General features: G+C 40.4%; 1 protein-coding gene across 1 annotated transcript in view; it reads right to left on the bottom strand.

Annotated features, from left to right (window-relative positions):
- Nucleotides 1-22,534, bottom strand: part of dab1a (DAB adaptor protein 1a) — a 721,091-nt gene that overhangs the window by 46,610 nt on the left and 651,947 nt on the right. The window contains exons 15-17 of the mRNA XM_073062447.1: nucleotides 21,482-21,553; nucleotides 15,947-16,038; nucleotides 890-1,040 (exon numbers count right to left, since the gene is read on the bottom strand). Of these exons, the coding sequence (XP_072918548.1) occupies nucleotides 890-1,040; nucleotides 15,947-16,038; nucleotides 21,482-21,553 (315 nt within the window). The remainder of the gene's footprint in view (nucleotides 1-889; nucleotides 1,041-15,946; nucleotides 16,039-21,481; nucleotides 21,554-22,534) is intronic.

The following is a 22,534-nucleotide window of genomic DNA, read 5'->3' as shown; positions in this document are numbered from 1 at the left end:
ATAAAACTGCCAACCATCGGATGGTGGAACAGAAACAGACTCTTCTGCCGACTGAGTATCTAGCACCCGTTTACATTAATCCAACCCTCATCCATTTTGTTCTCCCACATATTTCCATCAATGGTCCTAATGCTCATCTACAGTGGCCAGTTAACCTGCATGACATTGGGTCTGGCACATGGAGGAAACCCCCACGATCACATAGAAACTCCACACAAACAGCACCACAGCTGGAGTGATTTTTTTTCACACAGCCACATAGCCTTAGGAATGTTGAACTCTTAACTAAATTACCTCAATATTATTATAACTGCATGGACCATCGGCAATCTTTGGCAGTAACCCAGCTACCCCTCAGGGTTTATACACTGGTGGCTGGGAAACCTTGTCCTAGGGATTGTTCACCAGTACCAGGATATATCAAGAGCATTTAATTTGGAGTCTAGCCATTGCTGTGAGTGGAGCCCTGGATGGTGTGGAACTGGTCAGGAAAGGCATTTTGAGTATCAAACTGAAGATCTGGCTGAGAGGTGTGAGCACCTGGCAGAAGCAATGTGAAAAAGTTGTTTTAAGGGCTTTTGGGTTGGTTTCCAATTAGCTAAGGAGATGGTCTGCAGCGTGTCTAATTCTTCAATGGAAGACTGAAAACTATGACAGAGTCTTGCCTGTCTGAGGGATATGTGAGGGAGACCCCTGGAGAAGTATCTACAAACAAGGTGGTTGATGGTCCTTTGGTTTAGAATGGTTTTACTTCTCAAGGTATACTTTAGAAGAATGCAGAAGCTGTCAAATTAATTGCTGGCACGTGATAACTAGCTCATGCAGAACAATCACAAAAGTAAGGTTGAGTGAACTTCAAATTTCTATCGACTTCCATTGCCATACTTACTTGCTTTTTCTGGCAAGGATTGCAAGAACTCCATGAGGACCAAGTTGAAAGAGTGCAATCAATTGGCTCTGAAGGATTCCTTAATGACCTTTCCCAGCGTCCCAAAAAACTGATAACATTTGCTGGGTTCAATCCATTCGTTAACTCTTCGCTGAAATCAAATGGTGATTATAAAATAAAACATTACAGACAGCATAAACAAAAATAAAATCCCTCCTTCTGATCTCCTATTCAATCCAGATTTTATAAAAGGGTATTTTGACATAATTTGGACTTTACATGAAGTGGTTATTTTTAAAAGGAAAGTAAGTTTAAATTTAAAAGAACAGAAAACATTGGTAATACTCAGCAGCTACTCAGGCTTCATCTGTGAGAATGAAATGAAGTTGTTTTTCAGGTCAAAGACCTTTTGTCAGAACTGGGAAGAAGAAAAAAGAAGCATATTACGCTGCAGGGAGGTTTGTAAGGTGAATGGCTATGATGGATTAACACCATGTGGACATGTGGGTAACCTGTAACAAGGTTATCTAGTCAATGATGAATGGCAACAGCCAGAGGCTAGAGCACAATGGCGCAGCAAGTAAAGCCACTGCCTCACAATGTGAGGGAACTGTGTTCAATCTTAATCTGGGTTGCTGTCTATATGGAATTTGCAAGTGATCTACATGGTGAGTTAGAGATGTGTCTCTATGAAAGGAGGTGTAAGGCGCTCCATCCCTCCATTAGCCTGCAGATCACCCTTGGGCAAGGTGCAGCACCTGCTTATTCCCCCAGTCAAGGTCAAGTGAAGCCATGGGAGCTGGTGGTGGATGGTCAGGTGAGCATCTGGAGCATATCACAAGTCCTGGTTATACAACTACTGACACTAGGCAGACAATCTCAGAAGAGTATTGATAATGGCTGGGGTCACCCATCTTGTAAAGACGCTGCCCAGAAGAAGGCAATGACAAGACACAAGAACGTACATGGTCATGAAACCATGATCACCCACGGCATATGACATGACACATAGTGATGATGATGATCTTTGTGATTGCATGGGTTTCTTCCAGAAGCTCCAATTTCCTCCTGCGTTCCAAAGTGTAGGGTTGGTAGGTTAAATGACCATTGTAAATTGACTATAAAGTGTAGGTGAGTGAAAGAATTAATGCAGAGTTGACAAGAGTGGTTGCAGAATAAAATGGGGTTAGTGTAGGATTAATGTAAATGGCTGGGTTATGTGCAGTGTGGACTTGATAGGCAGTAGGACCTGTTTCGGTGCTGTCTCTCTCCATGCTGTTATAAAAGATGGATTGATGGTAAAGATAGAAAAATCAAGTTGCCTGAAGTTGTAGAATTCAGTATTGACTTGAAATGTGCCCATCTAAAGATGAGGTGCTGTTCCTCAAGCTTGTGTTGGGCCTCATAGTAACAGTCCAGAAAGCCATAGTCTGATAGATCAGACGATAAATAGGATGGAGAGTTAAAGTGACAGGGACGGGTAACAGGATGCTGATTGAAACCCCTGCAGACTGAACACTTTCAGTTTCTGTAAAGCAGAGGAGGTTGCATTGTGAACACTGACTACAATTCACTGGACTGGAATATGCACAAGTGAGTTATTGCTTGAGCAAGGAAGACTGGATCGTTGGTTGGTGAAAAAGGAAAATGCGAAAGGACTGGTTGTAAGGGAAGTGACATAAGGAGGGGGGAAGGAATGGGTTTTGGTGGGAATGGAAGACTAATCTAGGGTCCCTGTGAAATTCTGAAAGGCAAGAGAAGGATTGAGTGACTCAGCAAGGCAGGCAGCATCTATGGAGGGGAATAAACTCGACATTTTGACCCTTTATTATGAGTGGAAAGGGGAAGAAGCCAGAATAAGACAGGGTTCAAGCTGGCAGGTGAAATCAGGGGAAAGGGAAATTGGGTGGGTGGGGGAAGCGGATGAAGTAAGAAACTGGGAGCTGTTAGGTGGAAGAGGTAAAGGTCTGAAGCAAATGGAATCTGATAGAGGAAGACCGTGGACCATGGAAGAAAGGGAGTGAGGAAGTTGACTAGAGGGAGTCAACGGGCAGGTGAGGAGAAGAGATGAGGAGGTGAGGACTGGAAGGGAAAACAGAATGAGGAATGGAAAAAGAAGGTACAGGGAGGCGGAGAAATTAGTGAAAGCAAGAGAAATTAATGTCCATGCTGTCAGGTTGGAGATTATCCAGATGGAATATGGGAAGTTGCACCTCCAACCTGAGTGAGGCCCCCTCCTGGCAGTAAAGGAAGCCATGGACTGACATGGCATAATGGGAATAGGAAGTTGAACTGAAGTGGATGGCCACTGGAAAAATTTGCCTTTTGTAGCAGATGGAATGAAGGTGTTCAATGAAGAGGTTCCCCAGTCGACCTTAGGTCTTGCTGATTTAGAGGAGGCCACACTGGGAGCACCGGATGTAGTAGGTGACCCTACTGTTTCTGAGGCTCCCTCTTCTACATCACGTGGATCTTACAGGTAAGGCGACGCTTCACCACAGGTGAAATGTCACTTCACCTGTAAGAACAGTTTGGGCCCTGAGTGGTGGTGAGGGAGGAGGTATAGTGACAGGTAAAACACTTGTCCACTAGCATGAATAAGTACCAGGAGGGGAATCAGAGGGAGGGATGAGCAGACAAGGGAATCACGTAGAAAGAGCGATCCCTATGCAAAGTGGAGGGTGGTGGGGAGAGAAAGATGTGCTTAGTGGTAGAATCCCTTCATAGCTGTTGGAAATTACAGAGAATGATGTGCTGGATACTGAGACTCAAGGGGTGGTAGGTAAGGACAAGAGGAACCCCATCCCTGTAATGGTGGCAGGAGGATGAGGTGGAAGAGATGCAGGTGAGGGCAGCATCGGTGGTGGTGGAAAAGTGGTGGTGGAAAAGTGGTTCCACTACTGGTGGTGCCCAGTAGTGGAACCACTTTTAAAGTGGCAGTACTTGCAGATAATACAGGTGTTGGTGAGGACCAGGGAAACTCTAAATTTGTCTGGTCCTCGAGGAGAAGGAACAAAAGTAGAGGAGGAAGAAATGGGTGAGAAGAGTTCAAGGGTTTTGTTAACTCTTGAAATTGAGAATTAACAGTTCAGGAAGAAGGAAGACATTTTAGAAACACCTATCACAAACAAGAGAAAATCTGCAGATGCTGGAAATCCAAGCAACACACACAAAATGCTGGAGGAACTCAGCAGGCCAGGCAGCATCTATGGGAAAAAGTACAGTCGATGTCTTAGGCTGAAACCCTTTGGCAGGACTGGAGAAAGAAAGATGAGGAGTAGATTTGAAAGGTGGGGGGAGGGGAGAGAGAAACACAAGGTGATAGGTGAAACCGGGAGGGGGTGGGATGAAGTAAAGAGCTGGGAAGTTGGTTGGTGAAAGAGATACAGGGCTGGAGAGGGGGGAGTCTGATAGGAGAGAACAGAGGGCCATGTAAGAAAGAAAAGGAGGGAGAAGCACCAAAGGCAGGTGATGAGCAGACATCGAGATAAGGTGAGAGAGTGAAAAGGTGGGGGGGGGGGGGCATTACCATAAGTTCGATAAATCGATGTTCATCCATCAAGTTGGAGACTACCCAGGTGGAATATAAGGTGCTGTTCTTCCAACCTGAGTGTGGCCTCATCAGGATAGTGGAGGAGGTCATGGATTGACATATTGGAATGGGAATGGGAAGTGGAATTAAAATGGGTGGCCACTGGGAGATCCCACTTCTTCTGGCAGATGGAGCATAGATGCTAGATGAAGCAGTCTCCCAATCTATGTTGTGTCTCACCAGTATACAGGAGGCCACACCGGGAGCACTGGACACAGTATATGACCCCAACAGACTCACAAGTGTTGCCTCACCTAGAAAGACTTTGCAGCCCTGAATGGTCTGATCCTGTCCAATTTTATATCTGGTTACCTCTTTTGATAGAAGAAGAACATGCAAATTAATAGCAGGAGCATTTTTCAGAGAAACGGATAAAATGATTTTACTTTCTTGTGCCACTATGCACTTCCTACAGCAGCATTTATTTTCTTTATTTTGGGGAAATTCAAATGGTGTGAAAAGTACCAGTTTAATTATGAGCTCTTCCTTTTCCTTGTTCAGAGCTGATCATGGAATATATGAAGCACACAAAAGGAATGAAAATTAGATGGAAAAAAAAATCTGAACTCTGTTAAGGTAACAAGGCAGATAAGAAAGTCTGAAACCTGAAGATATGAGTGAGATAAAAATCCTTGTCACTTATTCCTGAATCAAGTTTGGAGGAAGAGTTTCTGACAGTTTATGGTATGTTGTAAAACTCTCAAGCAGGTGGTATTTATACTGCTCCTTTAGTGAATTTGTGTTCATAGGTGCTCTACAGAAGGTCTGCACAATACAAACCAAGAAGCAGGAAGTGTGTGGTGGTTCCTCAGGTGGGACACATAGGCAGGATTCAGAAACTCAAGACAATGAGATGAATGGAGGATGTTCACCTTTAGTGACCTAAGATGAACTTGCTATTTCAAAATCCGCTAATTAATCAGTGTAGAATCTCCTCAACTTCACCTCAAAGGCATTCAACTGAATGTTAAAGCTTGTTTATAAAAATAGTGAAGCAAGTCTCAAAGTGAAGCTGTGGGCCTTCCAAAAGTACTGAAGGTCAACACATAACCCAATGGAAAGGGACATCCAATTGTATGACGGCCATGAATGAGCGAAGGACAAATAACAGTGCAGCACAGGAGAAGGCTCTTCAGCCTATCTTGTCTGTATCAAACATGATGACAATCTGACCAATGCCATCTGTGTGGACATGATCTGTTTCACTCTATTTCTTGCCTCTTTATGTGCCCTGTCTAAAAGCTCAGAAGGAGGAGGTTATGGGTCAAAATCACTCTTTTGGCACCAACCAAATTCCTCAGAGGCCAGTGCTCCTGAATATTTAAGAAGTTTAGAAAGCTACAGTAACATCAAGTAGATACATCTGCAGGTAAGTTCATATCTTGGAGAAAGTATACAAGTGGTCCTCCAAAAGCCTTTAAAGGGTTCTTAGATGTCTCTACAATGTAAACAAAGAAGTTCCAGTGTATTGAGAATGTACAAAGCTTAGCTGAGGATAGATTGAGTGCCTATTATTGTCCTTCTTAAAAAGGGTCTAGGTCCATAGGCAGGATATTGCATTAAGAAAGCAGAGGTGTTCACAGGATATTTGTGAAGCTGGTTGACATAACATTATGCACGGATGAGAGAAATGGATATATCTTACCTGCTCAGAGCAAAATGGGAGGCCTTACAATACAGCTAATAATAAAACTCACTCATTGAGATTGGTTGCTGCATCCAAATAACATAACCCATAAAAAATATAGAAATAGCAGCGTATTAAAACACTCAGGTTATACGATGTTCCAGTTTCAGTTTTATGACTTAATAAAAATGCAAACAACAACAAAAGAAACCCTAAATTCTTAACCTACAATGTTTGGCCTCCCATTTTTTTTTCATTTGTAAATATTTCTGACACATGCAGGGTTGCAGTCCGTATAGACACAGCTCACTATCCGGAACTTTCTCCAAACCTTTAGTTTTTACATGCAAGTGATTGCCAGCAAACATTCAGAAACATACTAATATTAACCAAAGCTCATTCCCAACATTGCTTCACATGCACTTTCCCTGTTTTTCCCCTTTATTGTAGCTTAAGAATGTTAAATCCAGTTGCTCTGTACCTATTAATGATCTATTGTTTTTCTTCAACAAAACCTTTAGACAAAGGAACCTACCAATAGCCGTTGGGCTGCATAAAGTCTAATGCAGCATAAAACAGTATGTAACTCACTGACTGAAACATGATCTTGTAGATTTTCATGATATTCCAAATAGCGTATGTGAACCAGCAGGAACAAGGACTTCAGAATGATAAATTAACAGTGATGCAATGTTTACACCTGCTCTTTGATCAATTGATTTTTTTTGATTTGAGCAAAGATTAAACCTTCGTGTGGGTCATTTAAAAGCACTGACATATCTTTATATCAATTTTTTTCAGTATTAAAAATGTTATGACTCTTATAGATATTATTTCAATTTTCCTATAACGTGTCACATTGCTTTTTCATTGCTCAGGAAGCTTAAACGATGCAACAAAATCACTATACAGTGGTTTTACTGTGACATTGGAGGCCATGCTGGTCTTTTGGTAAACAACTTTACTCTGAACATGTTGGAAATCAGCACTGGATTGACATTTGAAGTTAGGATCAAGGCAATGCTGCACTTTAGAAGTGCCTCCTTTTGTATGAGACTTTAAATTCAGTTCCCAATTCTTCTTGCAGTAAGTGTAAAATATCTGGTAGCATTCTTCTGAAGAAGAGTATCAAAGACTTTGCTTATGTACGAATCAACGTTTTAGATAGCATTGCTATCTAACCATTGCTCCCATGGAGAATGGCCAGTTAGCTGCAATGCATGGGCTGGATAACTGGCCATGAGCTCCATGTCTTCTCATGGCAGAGCTGAAGACATCTGCTGTTAGACTCATCATTGAGTCTGAGGACCAGACTCAATCATGCTGTGCTGAGGCTCTGTGTACAGTCCCTCAACTCAATGTCAGCCATGATTAATGTTTAAAATGTGGCCCCATACACTAGAGTGGGCCTCCTAGCTTGGACTGAAAAAATAAATGCACTTAAGTGTTAATGTCTGATTTTTTGAACTTGGCATTTTTACTTCCTGTCCATAACTGAAAAGAGAGTGAGCTGTTCAAAGGTAATCAGGGCAATACCGGAGTGGGATCTAATGAGTCACTGCTTGAGGCCTTGTTACTGCCTGAGGCCTTGTTGTTGCTGCAGACTGCTCTGTTTTACAGGATAGCTGCTTGCCTGGGCTCAATTTGACATACAGTTCCACAAAAGATAAGTGTGGCCACAGGCGAAGAACTAGGGAGGCAAGATTGTTCAGTGTACTGGAGTGAGCTGGATCTGGCTCAATGTTATTCCTTTGTTTAAATGTCCTATAAGCTATCATCAGATTGCTCTTGTGAGCAAATTGACTGCCACCTTTCCTATATTACACCCTAGAAGTGTTGAATACAATTTTGACTGTAGAAAAGAATTATAAAGTTACAAGTATCATTTTCTTTATTATTTAAATGCCAAAGGTCTATCTTCAAACCACCTTCTCTTGTGTGGTAAGTTCACACTGGAATGGAGATTGTCTGCCTCAGTCTGCTTCTAGAGAACCTGGCCACAGGGAGATTTGCGAACAGCAGTCGTTAACATTTAACTCTCAACAAGTTGTTCACTATCTGGTTCCAGCTGCTAAATGTGAACCTACATATTGGCATTAAAAAACTAATTTAAGGAGGTAATAGGAGGTCCATGAGGCACAATTCTTCTGGTTTAACCTCATTCCAGCAGTGCAGAAGGTTGAGGATAGATAGGCCGGTGTGGGAACAGGAAAAGGAACTGAAATGACATGGAACTGGGTGTGCAAGATAGCCATTGTGGGCAGAGTGTAGACACTCAGCTGTCACCTAGTTTGTGCTCAGTCTCACCAGAGTAGAGGCCACATCACGAGCACTGAAGCAAGGCTGGAAGAGGTACGTGTGAAACTCTGCCATAGCTGGAAGGGTTATTCAGGTCCCTGGGTGGCGGTGAGGGAGGAGGAGTAAGGATAGGTGTTATGCCTCCTATGGTTGCAGGGAAAAGCGCAGGAGATGAAGAAAGTTGAATGTGGAGGAATGAGTGAGCCAGGGAGTCATGGATAGAAAGGTCCCTGTGGAAAGCAGAAAGAGGTAGGGAGGGATTGATTAGACAGGCATTCAGATCAGGTGGGGTGAAAAAGACAATAAATGCAGTCTCTTACTGAAGGATTGAGTGTTTCTCTGCCTGCAGTTATTTATCTCATTCAATTTCAGTGAGCCTTAAGGCTCAGTCGAGGAAGATGAATCTATTCTCACTGGAGATTAGAAGATTGAAAGGTGATCTTATTGAGATATATGTGTTTCTGAGAGGGATTAGCACAGTAGATGTGAGAGGGAATTTTCTGTAACTGGAGAAATCTTGTGAGTCATTGACCCAATGTTAATTCTTTTTCTTTTTTTTTTAATCAAAGCTGAAAGCAATTTCTGTTTTTATCTTGGTTTCCAACAACCTGCAGCATTTTTAATTTTCAAATGGAATGTTGGATTTTATTGCAAAGGGAATGAAGTATAATAGTAGCGTTGGCCAGCTACAACTGTACGGACATTGGCAAAGACCACATTTGGTGCCCTACACACAGTTCTGGTCATCTCATTTAAGGAGTAATATCTTGCACTGAAGGCAGGTAAAGACATACTGTAAATGGACTATATGAAGTTGAGGGCAGTGTAGAAAGTGATAACAAAAGTGGTGACACTTCCAAATTCCATATGAGTGCAGAAATCTACACTGCTAGAGTCACAGGTTGGGTCCATGTGAGTTCCCATAACTCTCTTGAAATAAAGAAAACAAGTGGAGTTAAAGGAGATGCTGTTCAATATGAGAACAAGTTCAGTCAAACAAATGAGCAGGTTGCCAGAGGGAAAGTGGTTGGGCCTCTGTACAAAGATCAACCTCAATCCATCCTGGCGTGGGACAGAGCTGTGGAGAAATCGTGCATGCGGCCACACTCAAACGCATGGCAGGATCCAACAGAGGGAGCTAGCAATTTGGGCAGTTCCCGATGCTTCCTTTCAAATTGACTTTGGAACTTAAAATATTGCACGGCTAAGCATCACCAATCTGATAACGTTGTTTGAGCAATAATTTGGAGAGATGCTTTTATGTTGTAAGTCAACAGTGCATAGCTTTCCCAGCATTTACGGGAATAAAGCAATGCCCTGAAGGGTACACATCAATTCAACATGAAATCAAAATCAAAATAATGCAAATAGTTGAAATCTGAAATATAACTGGGAAAAGCTGGAAACACACTGCATCTGTGAAGACAGAAACAGCTAATATTTCAGCTTGGCAACCTTTCAACAGCATTCCCTAATGAGAGGTCATTCACCTGAATTGTCTGCTGTCTCTCTGCGTTTTCTTACTTTCAGCACTTTCTGTATTATTGCAGTTTGCCAGTGGAAGGTTGACTGATTTGATAACAAACCCAGTCTCAGAATCATCTGCACACCCCTTTAAGGCTTCCCAGCAGGCGGGCTCAGTTACAGATGCATGCTCAATTAGAATGATGGAAGTGACTCCATTGTCTTCTAATTCTTTTTAATTTTGGTGCTATCCCATCCTTCTGAGTTTAGCTGGACCCCTGGATTTTTTAATTTGCAAAGCAGTTGTCTGAAAGGGGAGTTTTAAACTTACAATGTTCCTGGAATATGAAACATTAAAATTCCAAGTCCATGTTAACCTGGCTGATAAGTAAGTACAACAAATGCTACTGATTTTGCTCCAATGATGAGTAGAATGTATTTGTGCTATCTTGTTTACACATGTTATCATACTGCTCTACACTAATCTGGAAAGTTATAGAGTCATAGAAAAGTACAGCACAGAAACAGGCCCTTTGGCCCATCTGGTCCATGCTGAACTCCCTACTCCCATTGACCCACACTGGAACCACAGCCCTTCATGCCCCCTCCTATTCAAACTTCTCTTAAATGTTGAAATCAAGCTAGTATGCATTACTTGCACTGGTACCTCATTCCACACTCTCACGACTCTCTGAGTGAAGAAGTTTCCCCTCATGTTCCCCTTTAAATTTTCTTCACCTTTAACCTATGACCTCTAGTTGTAGTACCAACTAACCTCAGCTAAGAAAGCCTCATAATTTTGTACACCTCTATCAAAACTTCCATGCTCCAAGGAATAAAGTCCTAACCCATTCAATCTTTCCTTATAGCTCAATTTCGCCAGTCCCAGAAAATCCTTGGAAATTTTCTCTGTACATTTTCAACCTTATTTACATATTCCCTCTGGAAATTTGCTGATCTAGTTTACCGCATTATCATCCAGATCATTGATATAAATGACAAACAACAATGGACCCAGCAACAATCCCTGCAGCACTCCACTAGTTACAGGCCTTCGGTCAGAGAAGCAACCATCTACTACCACTATCTGGCTTCTCCAACAAAGCTTATGTCAAATCCAATTTACTACATCATTTTGAATGCCGAGTGACTGAATTTTCTTGACCAACCACCCTTGCATAACTTTGACAAATGCCTTGCTAAAGTCCATGTAGACAACATTCACTGCCTTGCCTTCATCAACTTTCCTGGTAACTTCCTTGAAAAACTCTATTAAGATTGGTTAGACATGACTTACCATGCATGAAGCTATGCTGACTATGCCTCATCAGTCCATGCCAAATACTCATATATCCAGTCCCTTAGAATACCTTCCAATAACTTACCACAAATGTTGCACTCACTGGCTTATTTTTAGAGCCTTTCTTATACAGAAGAACTAAATTAACTATCCTCCAGTCCGCCGGTACCTCAGCTGTCACTTACGATGATTTAAATATCTCTGCTGGTGCCCTTTCAATTTCTGCACTTGCCTTCCAATTTTGTCCCTTGCCACCCTTTTGCTCTAAACATATTTGTAGCAACCCTTAGGATTTTCCTTCACCTTGCCTGCTATGGCAACCTTGAACCTTCCTGATTGCTTTCTTAATTGTTCCTTTGCATTTATTATAATCCATAAACACCTGCCTATACCTCCTATTCCTCTTTTCTTCTCTTAATTAGGGCCTTAATATATCTTGTAATCCAAGTTTCCTTAAGCCTGTTATCTCTTCCTTTTATTGTGACACTATCCTTTTATAGTATGGGAGTCACAGTCAATATGTGGAAAGTTAAGATCACCTACTATAACAACCTTATGTTTTTTGCACAGTCTGATCTCCCTACAAAGTTGTTCCTCTAAATTGCATGGACTTTTGGTTAGTCTGTATTCTTGTCCCATTAACATGGTCATACCCTTCTTATTTCTCAATCCCACCAATAGAGCCTCATTAGATGAGTTCTCCAGTCTGTCCTGACTGTGTACTGCTGCAACATTTTCCCTGACTAGTAATACCACCCCTTATCCTTTAATCCCTCCCACTCTATGGCATCTAAAACAATTAAATCCCAGAATATTGAGCTGTCAGTCCAGCATCTTCTGCAACCAAGTCTCAATAATGCCTAGAATTTCATAATTCCATGTGCTGATCCATGCCCTGAGCTCATCTGTCTTTCCCACGATCATTCTTGCATTAAGATACAGGGGTATATGAAGCCCAGGATGTTAATCACACCATGTTCAACCTCTTGATTCCTGACTTGGTCTGGGGTCTCACCAACATCTATCTCCACAACCTGCCCACTATCTGTTCTGGCACTCTGGTTCCCATCCCCCTGCAACTCTAGTTTAACCACCCATCCCCCCCAAGGCAGCAGTAGCAAACCTTCCCCCTAGGATATTAGTTCACCTCCAGTTAGGTGCAAACTGTCTCTTCTGTACAGATCCCAACTTCCCTGGAAAAGAGCCCAATGATCCAAAAATCTGACTCCCTCCCTCCTAGACCAATAAACCATGTGTTAAACTATATAATCTTCCTTTTTCTGGCCTCACTAGCATGTGGCATGGGTAGCAAACTTGAGATCACAACCCTGAAGGTCCTGCTCTTTAACTTAACACCTAACTCCCTGAGCTCACTTTACAGAACCTCATCACTCTTCCTACAATGTTATTGGTACCTATATGGACCATGATCTCTGGCTGTTCACCCTCCCACTTAAGAATGCTGAGGACTCGATCCAAGATGTCTCAGACTCTGGCACCTGGGAGGCAACATACCATCTAGAAATCTCATTCTCATCCACAGAACCTCCTATCTGTTCCCCTAATGAAACCCCTATCACACAGCTCACTTCTCTGCACCACTCCCCTTCCCTTCTGTGTCATAGGGCCGAACTTAGTGCTAGAGGCCAGACCACTGTGACTTTCCCCTGCAAGGTCATCTTGTTTGAGGTGGATGGTCACTGGCTGCTTAACCCATTTCCCAATTCTAACTGTCACCCAGTGTCCTTTGTCCTGAACCTTGGGTATAACTATCTTTCTAGATGTTCCATCTATTACCCCTCAGCCTCCTGAATTTGGAGTCCATCCAGCTCCAGCTCTGACTCCTTGATGTGGAGCGTTAGAAGCTGCAGCTGGATGAACTTCTCGCAGGTGTAATCATCAAGTTCACTGAAGGTCTCCCTGAATTCTCACGTCCCAAAGAGGAGTATTCACCTATCCTGCCTGGCATCCCTACCATTCTAACTGAGCAAGTATAAAGAAGGGAAAACAATAAGTGAATTATGGAGGAAACAATATCTACCTACAGCTTTTTGCTTTCTCTAACTCAAGCCCCTTCTTGCTGAAGTCTCAAAGATCTAGCTAAATCCTCAAAACCCCCCCTCTAGCTCTGTCCACTCCAATAAAGGCTGTTCCAACAATAGCTGCTCCACTTCCCTCTGCCTTTTTAATTTGTTCTTGCCAATCAATCCCAGTCGCTGATTGGCTGCTGTTGCAAACACCAGGCTGCCGTGAATCGCTGCCTTATCTACTTAGTGGGCGAACCTGTGGGAGTCATGTCCTCTCAGGCTTCAGATCTCCAAGTGGCTGCTGCTCAACAGGAAACCATTCTCAGATACTTTTTGGACTCAGAAGGAAACTACTCTTCCTATTACATCCATTGAAAATGAGTCACCCCTCAAAATCCTACCTTCTATTGCGCTACAAACCACAACTGTTCACATACACAATCTAATCACATTTTCAATGTGATGACTTTTCTCTACCTCTCTGGCATTGAGCTACATTCATAGACCATCTCCTGGCTTATAAAGGGTTTCTTCATTTCTTCTCTAATCCTTCTACAAATTATATTGTATCTATGCCCCTTGCTTTCTTGAAACCTCTGCCAAAAGAAATACAAACATATAAATATGTTGATTAGGGGCAGAAATAGGGCATTCTGTCCAGCAAGCCTTGCTGTCCAGTAAATTTCTGTTTGATCTGACTAGAATCCCAGTTTTCCAGTTACTCTGTCCCCAAGTAACCTTTCATCCCCTTCCTGATTAAGAATTTATCTACATTCTCCCTAAAAATATTTAGTGATTCTACATCCATTGCCCTATTGGGAACTCAAAGACTCATGATTGTAAGTTTTGCTTCACCTTGTTTTAAAGCTCCATACTCTGTTACTTTGTGTTCGGTTCCCTTGGCAATAAATATTTGATTCTGTTAGTTTTCCTAATTACTTGCCATACTTGCATTTGAGTCTTTTGAGAATTATGTACAAATAGATCCATCTGCGTATCAGAGCTCTGCAATCACTCACATTAAGATCATGTTTTTCCTGTTAAAATAGACCATATTACATTTTTCTACATTATACTTCCCACTCATTTATAGACATATACTTTATACATTTTAAGCCCCAAGTCCATCAAGATGTTTAGCAACCTTACCTTTTGAAGTCATTTATATAAGTGGTAAAAAAATGGTAAAGCCTCACCACTGATGCCAATTACATACCATTTGTTACATCTTGTCAGCTAGATCTCCTCCATTTATTTGACCATATTATAAATATGGTTAGCACTGTAGCCATGTTTCTGAACTAATTACAAAGAAGTTTGGACAAGCAGATGGGAACCAGATCACCAGGTCAGAAAGTGGAGGGATGGAGAGGAAGGACAATGAAAAAAGGCAGAAACAAAGTAATGCTGTAGATATGATGGGGTGGATAGAGTGTGTATTTTAATGCCAGCAGTGTTATAGATAAAGGTGGTGAACTTAGTGCATGGATCAGTACATGGAACTATGATGGTGTTCCCATTACAGACATCTGGTTGATAGAGGGAGAGGAATAGGTGCTTAATGTCTCAGGGTTTTGATATTTTAGAAGATAGAGAAAGGTGGATTTGTACTTCTTCAGGGACAATATCACAGCTGCATTGAGAGTGGACATGATAGAAGGTTTGTCTACTGAGTCTTTTTGGGTAGAACTCAAAAATCAGAAGGGTGCAGTCTAACTCTGATGGGATTGTACTATGGACTCTCCAATAGACAATGTGACATTGAGGAATAGGTACGCAGGCAGATTAAGAAAAGGTGTGAAAATATAAGCAGGGACCTTCTTAGTGCAAGAAATTTATATGGGGCAGAATTTGTTAGGTGCATCTAAGAGAGCTTCTTAAATCAATATGTAGATGGTCCAACAAGAGGAGAGATATATTGGATCTGGTGTTGGTTAATAAGCCTGGCCAGGTGACTGACCAATCAGTGGGTGAGCAGTTAGGGAACAGTGATCACAACTCCTTAAGTTTTAAGCAAGCAATACATCAGGATAAATATGGACCTTGTGGGAAAAAAATTAAATTGGAGCAGGGCAAATCATGAGAGCATTAGGGAGGAACTAGGGAGAGTTCATTGGGAACAGCTGATATTGGTCAGGTCCTCATCTGTCATATTGGAGGGTGATTAAAGACCAACTGCACATAGAATAGGACGGGTATGTTCCAGTCAGAAAGAAAGACAAGGATGGCAAGGTAAGAGAACCTTGAATGTTGAGGGAGGTGATGAAATTAATCAAGAAGAGAAAGGAAAAGTGTGTAAAGCTCAAGAAGCTAGAATCAAACAGAGCCTTTGAGAATTATAAAAAAGCCAGAAAAGAACTCAAGAAGAGTATTGGGAAAGCTAAGGAGGGGACATGAAAAGTCCTTGGCAGTTAGGATTAAAGAGAACCCCAATGCATTCTACACATACATGAAGAGCAAGAGGATAACTAGGGAGCGGGTGGTATCATTCAAGGATAAAGGGGGAACATTTGCTTGAATACAAAGCATATGGGTGAGGCTCCTAATGAATACTTTACATCAATATTTACTAGGGAAAAAGATGTGGAGGATAGGGAAATCAGTGCCGACAGTATTAATATGCTGGGGCACTTCGAAGTAAAGGAGGAGGTAGTATTTGGGTTCTGGTGAATAAGTCCTGGGGACTTCAAAATTCAAAAATTTTGAAAACATTTGAACATTGATGTCCTCAGGGCCAGATGGGACATACCTCAGGTTATTGAAATAGGCAAGTGAAGAAATTGCTGTGGCCATGACCAATATCTTTGTGTCCTCTCTAGCCATAGTTGAGCTCCCAGAAGTCTGATGAATAAATAATTTTGTTTCATTATTCAAGAAGGGAACCAGGGATAATCCTGGGAACTGTAGACTGGTGAATCTCACATCAGTGATAGGGAAGTTACTGGAAAGAATTCTTAAGAATAGGATTTATGAGCATTTGGACAACCATGGCCTAATTAGGAAGAAACAACATGGCTTATGTGGAGCAAATAGTGTCTTATTAACTTGATTGAATATTTTGTCAAGGTGACGAGGGTGATTAATGACAGTAGAACAATGGATGTTGTCTACATGGATTTTTGTAAGGCATTTGCCAAGGTCCCTCATGGGAAATTCATCCAGAGGATTAGGGTGCATGGGATCCATGGTGAATTGGCCATTTAGATTCAGAACTGGTTTGCCCATAGAAGACAGCGGGTAGTGGTTAAAGGGACATACAGTGTTCTAGCTGCTGTTATGTGATTAGTGCTATTCCACAGGGATCTGTACAGCAATCTCTGCAGTTTGTGATGTACTGTATATAAATGACCTAGATGGAAATGTAGATAGCTGGATTAGTAAGTTTGCAGATGATACAAAGATTAGTGGTTATGGATAGTGTAGCAGATTACCAAAGGGTACAGCGGGATATAAATTAGTTGCAGATATAGACAGAGAACTAGCAGGTGGAATTTATCCCAGCCAAATATAAAGTGTTGTGCCTTGGTAGGTCAAATTTTAAGAGTCAGTTCACTGTTAAGGACAAGACCCTTAACAGTGTGGGTGAGAGCAGAAGGATCTTGATATCCATATTCATAACTCCCTGAAAGTGGCTACACAGGTCAATAGGGTGGTTAAGAAGGCGATATGGCATACTTGCTTTTATTAGTTGAGGCATTGAGTTCAAAAGTCAGGAAGTTATGAACCAGCTTTATAAAACCCTAGCTAAGCTGCATCTGGAGTATTGTGTACAATTCTGGTCACCTCATTATAGGAAGGATATTGAGGGTTTGGAGAAGGTTTACCAGGATGCTGCCGGGATTGGAAGGCATGTGATATAGCGAGAGGTTGGACAAACTTGGGTTGTTTCCTCTGGAGCAGGAGAGGTTGAGGAGAGATCTGATAGAAGTTTAGAAGATTATGAGAGGCATCGATAGAGTAGACAGATAGTTTTCTTTTCCCAGGGTTGAAATGTCCAGTACCAGACAGCTTGCGTTTAAGATGAGAAGAGATAATTTCAAAGGAGGTGCCGGGGTGTTTTCTTTCACAAAGAGTGGTGGGTGCTTGGAATGTGATGCCTGAGGTGGTGGTAGAGGCAACTACATTAGGGGCTTTTAGAAAAGTTTAGATAGCTACATGAATGTTAAGAAAATGAAAGGATATAGACATGTGTAGGCAAAAGGGATTAGTTTAGTTGGCCATTTGATCACTAATTTATTCAGTTTTTGCATAACACTGTGGGCCCAAGAGCCTGCTCCTGTGCTGTACAGTTTATGTTCTACATTCTATGTTGTAATAGCTTAAAGATTTATGCTCAGTTGAATTTAAATTTTTATTAATTACTTAAATTTGATTTTAAAACCTAGTATCAGTAATTAACCAAATATTTTAAAAAAAGTTTGTTCACTTACTTTCTTTAGAGATGAAAACCTGACATTAGTAATTGGTTCTTTTTGTGTCTTAGGGTGTCCTGCTACAATAAAAGAGCTTTCCAAATGGTCGTTGTTGTATATTGTTTCATAGAATGCAAGCAGTTCAGCGTTTTAATTGGGTGCCTCTGATAACTGCACTGTTAGACTCTTTTCCTATTAACTGTTCCAATTTCTGTAGCTACAAAATAATCCCTAGGTTCCTGTTTATATCCTAATTATGCCAACATTGTTATGACGCAGATGACCTTCAAATTAAAGGCACATAGTAATTGCCCTGCAATGTTGTTTCTAATTAAAATACTGAATATTGTTTGGATATTTAAAACAATTACAATGAGATTTTCTCATTAACTCACTACAAGCCCAATTATTTTAAATCATTAATTTTTTTCCATCCCAGTTTTCAGTTTTATTGTAAAAACAACCGTACTGGAGGATGAATAACCCTCCAAACAAGGTCTGATTTATTGAGATTCCATTATTTTGTGGTGTTTGTGAGTGTCATTCTCAGTCCTTCATGCAGCTTAATCAACACCTCCACTATATATCTCCAGAAAATTGCTTATTCTGGTGAAAGGTCCAAATACCAGACGTCAGAGGTTAATAACTAAGATGTTGGGAGAATGTAGTTAACACAAAATGGAAATAAATTGTGGATTAAATTATCAGAGAAGACTACATGTGTAAAATACAGTATGGTGTAAAAGACTTTGATATATATATATATATATATATATATATATATATATATAGGATACCTAAGACTTTTGCACACTACCATATGTTGGTTAAAATAAAAAGGTGATCGGGAAAGAGAAGCCAGAATACATGGCTTTGTATTATCTCAGTAGTATTAAGTATTATTTGGTGACTGGGAGGACATAATATACAGTACTGTGAAAAGGTCTGAAGCACCCTAGCTATATATATGTGCCTAAGAGTTTTGCACAGTACTATACAAATGTGGCCAAAAGATGCAAATAATACATTTCAAGGAGAAGAAGGGATTGAGAGGTGTGATAGTCAGATCTGTGATCCACAATAATAGGATGACTTTTCATACTTTGGAAGATCTTAAGAACAGAAAAAAAGGAAACTAGTTCCAAAACACCAAAAATTATACATTTAGCTTGATGGACACAACATGATAACATAACAGATGCATCAGATGTTCCTATTATCAAAGCACCTCCTCTGGAAGCATTGGACTTTTGTGTACATGTTGCACAGCAAACAGGAACTAATTTGTCAGTAATGTAACTAAATCCCTGGAAAGAATGGACAAAGTACTGAACTGGGATATATGCTGATGATTCATAACCAATTCCTCTGGTGGACTGGTTCAGTCTGACTGTTGCTCCTGCTGCCATTAAAGAGCTTAATGGCCTCAACGGAAAATTAGGCTGAATGGAAATTCACACAATTTAGCAACTGACAGCTTCCCCATGGGAAGTTCTTCTTCTTACTCTCTGGACTTACAAGTTAAGTTCAGCTGCCTGGGCAAGGCAATAGGAGTGTAGTGTTATGGTGGTGGTTTTACTCAAAAAATGTGAGTATTTCAGGAGATAATGGAAAAAGATTGCGTAAAAAATTTGAATATGAGAGGTTTCAACGGAAACAAATGGCAATTGTTAATTATAATGAATTCCATGATAATGAGTGTTGTTTTTACATATGTATATTTGCCACATATTACATGGTGAGTTACAGAAATTAATGTCAGCTGGCTTAAAAATCCATTGTATAATGTATTGTTTGATTAAGTTAAAAATAATATGTAAATTCATATAAAGTGTTAGCTGAGGTAAGTTAAAATATGCAGAAACATAGTCATATCCCTTTAATTTCAATCTCAGGTTCAAAATTTTAAATTCTGCAAATGCAGAAAAATCAATCTAAATGAAAAGAATGGTTTGAATACCAATATTTACAAAAAGAAAATAATGGCAAATCAATGATCAAACGCCTTAAAGCCACTTTACCAAAACACATTCAAAGTGTTCAATTGAACAGTGAGAAAGAACTTCTGTTTTTTTTATAAAATAAAATTTGTGTTTTGATTTTTTTCTTTTCATATTGTACAAAAGTGATAAGAGTTCTGTCTGTTTTGAAAATGCCAGAATTTGTACTCAGTAACAAATTCATGCTACTAATGTCCTGCTATAAATTATGTTGACTTTGCAGCTTCCTGAAAAAAAGAATCTTTTTTTTTCTGGATTTGTGGGTGAATGGTTAATATACTTTTCATTAAAGAACATAGAAGAGAGGTTGATGTCTGCATAGTGATTCAGCAGTGAGCACTTGGACCTTGGATGACAAATCCAAATTGCTATACGATTCAAATACACTCTCTGTTTCTTTCTCAAGCAATTATTTCTAGCAGAACGTGATTTCTTATTAAAAAGTTCCAAATCTGCAGCAAACTGTTAATGGGCCCTTTGGATAGAGAGCACATCCCTTTCGACCTTGGCACAGTCAGCAGTTAATTCTTTAAATCAGCATCTGTCACAATTGTTTGCACAAACGATAAGGCAAACCACTATTCCTTCATTGTTTTGTATTTCTGCCAAAACAGAACGGCTTTGAGGGAGGTTCGGGTGAGGCCGATAGATTTTATTTTGCTCTCTGGTCCAATGTTGAACAGTTCAATGTTTTCCTGTAGCACACTCATGGCTCCAGCTGATTATTTCTTGCTCTTCTTTATCTGGGCATAGAGAGGCTCTACTGCCTGTGGGCAGACAGACACATGTTAAATTCAGAAACTTTTTTTTCCATGACACTGCACATGCACATTAATGTCTTTAACCCTCATACACCATTAAATGCTACTAAACATATATAAATATCGGGAGGGTTAAGGATAAAATTCATCTCCTTGGCCTGGGCAGTATTCACAATTATGTTGGCTTCCACACTCGTACTAAAAACTGCCTGTTACTGATTCCATTGAATTGAATTTAATGAAAGTTAGCCAAGTGCTATAAAATCTACGTGTCCTGATTAATGAAGTCAATCTACTTCATTGTAATGTTCGTTCAAAAGTACTTTGACTTTATGGTTTTAACACATTTTATTATCCATGATCTTAATGCCCGTGAGTGGCATCATCAATATGTGAGCCAATGACTTCCTATTTCAATGCTCCTACTGGCATTAATGTGCTTTTACATTCCTATCAAACTGCCTCTTATTTTGTTCTGATGTTCTATCTCACTGTCCTACATAGCTCAGGTTTAGTCTCTGCCACATTTGGCAAAATGTGCTTTCTCACCATCCCTATTTGCCCTGACAATAAGCCTAATCTATTACCCCAGTTGAAGCCTCACTGCCAGTGTTTGCCCTAATGAGTTGCATTTCTGCTCAACTTCATTTTCCTGACTCGTCGCCAACCTATGCTGCATTTCATTCATTCAGTTCTGACTGACTTCATTAGCTGCAAAACTTTGCAAACCATTGATTTAAACTTTCAAATTTTAGTTTAGCTGATTCCTTATCTGTTTTATTTTTTTAAAAAGCATTTAGTAATAATGCAGTTTGTAGCTTAACAGACATCAATGAGTACATCCTTACATTCCTTTACAGAACATAATGTCTTAAACGAATACAGTATGAATCCTGTTACAGTACATACATTCCACTGGTGCAGGCTCATGCAGTTATGAAGACTGATGAAAACAAGCCATGTTCAAAGAAAATATGCACACAAAAGATGAGAATACAACCAAAACAAACCACAATCCATGGGTCGCAGTGATCAGCAGCAGTGAGATGCGTGCACACCTAGAAAAGAGAAAAGAGATACCTACCCCAACCTCTTCTATCTAGCTACCGACCTGTGGGGTGAAAGAATCACCAAGCGAGTCAGCGACTGCGTCAGCACTTGAAGGTGCTTCTGAACTAACAAGCTGTGGAAGAGGGAAAGGAAATCTCAGTAGTAGAAATATCATAACAACACTGGAAAAAATACAGTGGTGCCAACAGGTGGCATGGTTATTGATTTCTAATGATAAAATGCCAATTTCCTCATATCCATCTTTTGCCCTTTTATCTAATCATATATCCTTCTATACTTCACTTGTACCACTAATCTAACCCATAGATTACTTCATTTGTCTGCCCTCTAATGGAAGTCTCTGCAAAACATTTATTTCAGTGCTATTTGTAGTGACTTGTGACCACTGGTTGCCTATAATTTGGGGGTGTCTACAGTCCCAAGGTCCTTCATTAGCTGTGTGTAGTTGTGTAACTCTTAAGGCCATGGGAATCATTATAATATTGGAAGTATTTCCTTGAACTGTGTCCATCTGCTGTTATTCCTTTTCAGAAAAATATAGTGTACATCATCAAAATGCATCTTTTAAGAGAGATTATGAGACTAAATACTTGGTAATTTCACCTCACGTCCTACAGCAATATCTACAACAGTTGGATTACTGGCATGATATGTTTTGTTATATTGAATAATCCATCGTATTATTCCAATATCCCAATTTTTAATACACTTAAAACACAAAAAAATGGGATAAAGAATCCTCTCCAGTCTGCCCAGTGCTCAACATGATCATGGCTTATTTACAATGGCCTCAACTATTCTTCAGAGCTCATTGCCCATAACTCGCAACACCTCAATCTTTCAAATATTTATCTGTAGGTATCTCCACCTTAAACATATCCAGTGAGCAGGACTTGGGAAGAGAGGCTCACTACTCTCTAGGAGAAGGAATTTATGTATACTTCAGTTGTGAATGACTGGCCCTTTGTTTTGTATCCATCTTCCATTGTTCATGACTCTCTCACGAGTGAAAACATCTCATAATCTACCTTTTTAAGCCCCTTTAGAATCTTATACTTGAGTATCATGCTCAACATTCTCTTAAACTCAAAGA

The sequence above is a fragment of the Hemitrygon akajei genome, chromosome 12 (genome assembly GCF_048418815.1).
Source record: "Hemitrygon akajei chromosome 12, sHemAka1.3, whole genome shotgun sequence".
Taxonomy (NCBI): domain Eukaryota; kingdom Metazoa; phylum Chordata; class Chondrichthyes; order Myliobatiformes; family Dasyatidae; genus Hemitrygon; species Hemitrygon akajei.
The sequence above is the reverse complement of the archived record's forward strand: the minus strand, read 5'-3'. Positions and strand labels throughout refer to the sequence as shown.